We start from the raw sequence: 1,664 nt of genomic DNA on the forward strand, positions 1-1,664 counted from the left end.
GGAGAGAGAGAGAGAGAGAGAGAAAGGGAGGGAGGAAGGGAGGAAGGAAGGAAGGAAGAAAGGAAGAAAGAGAATTTACTCTTCTGAACTTAGAGACCTTTATTTCCAATCACAGTTCTTTTAAATGCTGCTCCTGAGCCCTCTCTGAGGCCTTTGGAGTTACCTGCCTTAACAGTTATCGTCCATGAGATAACACACTCTACAGTGGAGCAGGGAAATATTAGATTCTTTGTTTTCATTTTGTTTTGTTTTTTAAATTAGAGAAAAATGTAGACAGAGAAGTAAGCTGCTTGACTAAAACAAATTCATTCATCAGCAGAGCCAAACACAGATAGTTCTGGAAACATCTAATGAATAGTCACTGTTGGGCATTAAATTGTATTAAATCAGAACTCTGGTGGAGACTGAGGGTGAAGGTCACTGTGGAGATATACAAGTACTTACCTGTTGCTCCATTGTTGCTTATTAGGTTGCTCAGGATATACTCTGCTTTTAAAAGTTTCCCTGAAAAGAAGCAATCAAATACCACACAATTAGTTCTGAACTTTAAACACTACAAGTAGTTTTTGCTCTGAGGTTGATGCATTGTAACAGAGACCTTAATCTCTCTTGGAAACATTCTATTTTAAAATGTAAAATCAATAACTACATCTGAAATTAAAATTGAAAAAGAAAGATGAAGTTTTCAGGAGTTTGGTAAGGTGGAAAGTTGTACTGAATCTGAAATGGCAATTAAATTCATATACGTATATGATTAATTCATTCACATACAGCAGGGCTTGAAGACGCAATCCTTTGTAAAGGGCTGTGTCACCTCTCTTGAAAGCTGTACCTCAAGAAGTGGAATAGAGTTGCCCATGAACAGGACTATTTATAGAATTATCAGGAAGGAATTTGGGGGGAGGGAAGGAAAGAGAGAGGTTCTTTCTAAACTTTTTACTTATTTTGGTTACCACCACCTAGGAGGGGCCTAATCTGTGGACAGCTGTTTTCCATGAGTAGGAAATGCAATTATTTATCCTTTTAACCATCCCTTCTCCCAGGTGTCTCTAAGTCCTAATGATCTGGCACCTGGGACTCCTTTGACCTCATCTCTAACTATTCTTTCCCTCCCTCTCACTACTTCTGCATCAGTGGCCTCCTTCTTGTCTCTTGAACTGGCCTGGCTTGTTCCCACATCAGGGTATTTGTACTTACAATTATTTTAGTCTGCAATGCTTTTATCCCAAATATCTCCAAGGCTTGCTCCCTTCTTCTCAGGTCTTTGCTCAAATGTCACTGTCTCCTATGACCTTCCCTGACCACCCCATTTTAAATAGCACGTGTAGACATACATGCTGGCTGTGGTAGATTGTGTTGCCAAAAAAGACCACAACAATATCTTCCATCCCACATGCTCTTTTGCAATGTGATCTTGTCATTCCTTCATCAAGAAGTAGAATCTAGGGCCGGCCCGGTGGCGCACTGGATAAGTGCGCCGCTTGGGAAGCGCGGCGGCGCTCCCGCCCGAGGGTTCGGATCCCACATACAGACCGGTTCCTGCTCACTGGCTGAGCGAGGCACGGAAGCAACATCGAGGGTTGCAATCCCGTTGCCGGACACGGAAAAAAGACCAAAAAAAAAAAAAAAAAAAAGAAGAGAAAAATCTAGAGTTTTCCTCTTCA

General features: G+C 41.5%; 1 protein-coding gene across 1 annotated transcript in view; it reads right to left on the reverse strand.

Annotated features, from left to right (window-relative positions):
• The window catches only part of ALPK1 (alpha-kinase 1), a 73,072-nt gene that overhangs the window by 16,444 nt on the left and 54,964 nt on the right, over positions 1 to 1,664 (reverse strand). The window contains exon 5 of the mRNA XM_008567228.1: positions 445 to 504. Coding sequence (XP_008565450.1) covers positions 445 to 504 — 60 coding nt within the window. The remainder of the gene's footprint in view (positions 1 to 444; positions 505 to 1,664) is intronic.

The sequence above is a fragment of the Galeopterus variegatus genome, unplaced genomic scaffold (genome assembly GCF_000696425.1).
Source record: "Galeopterus variegatus unplaced genomic scaffold, G_variegatus-3.0.2 Scaffold2, whole genome shotgun sequence".
Taxonomy (NCBI): Eukaryota; Metazoa; Chordata; class Mammalia; order Dermoptera; family Cynocephalidae; genus Galeopterus; species Galeopterus variegatus.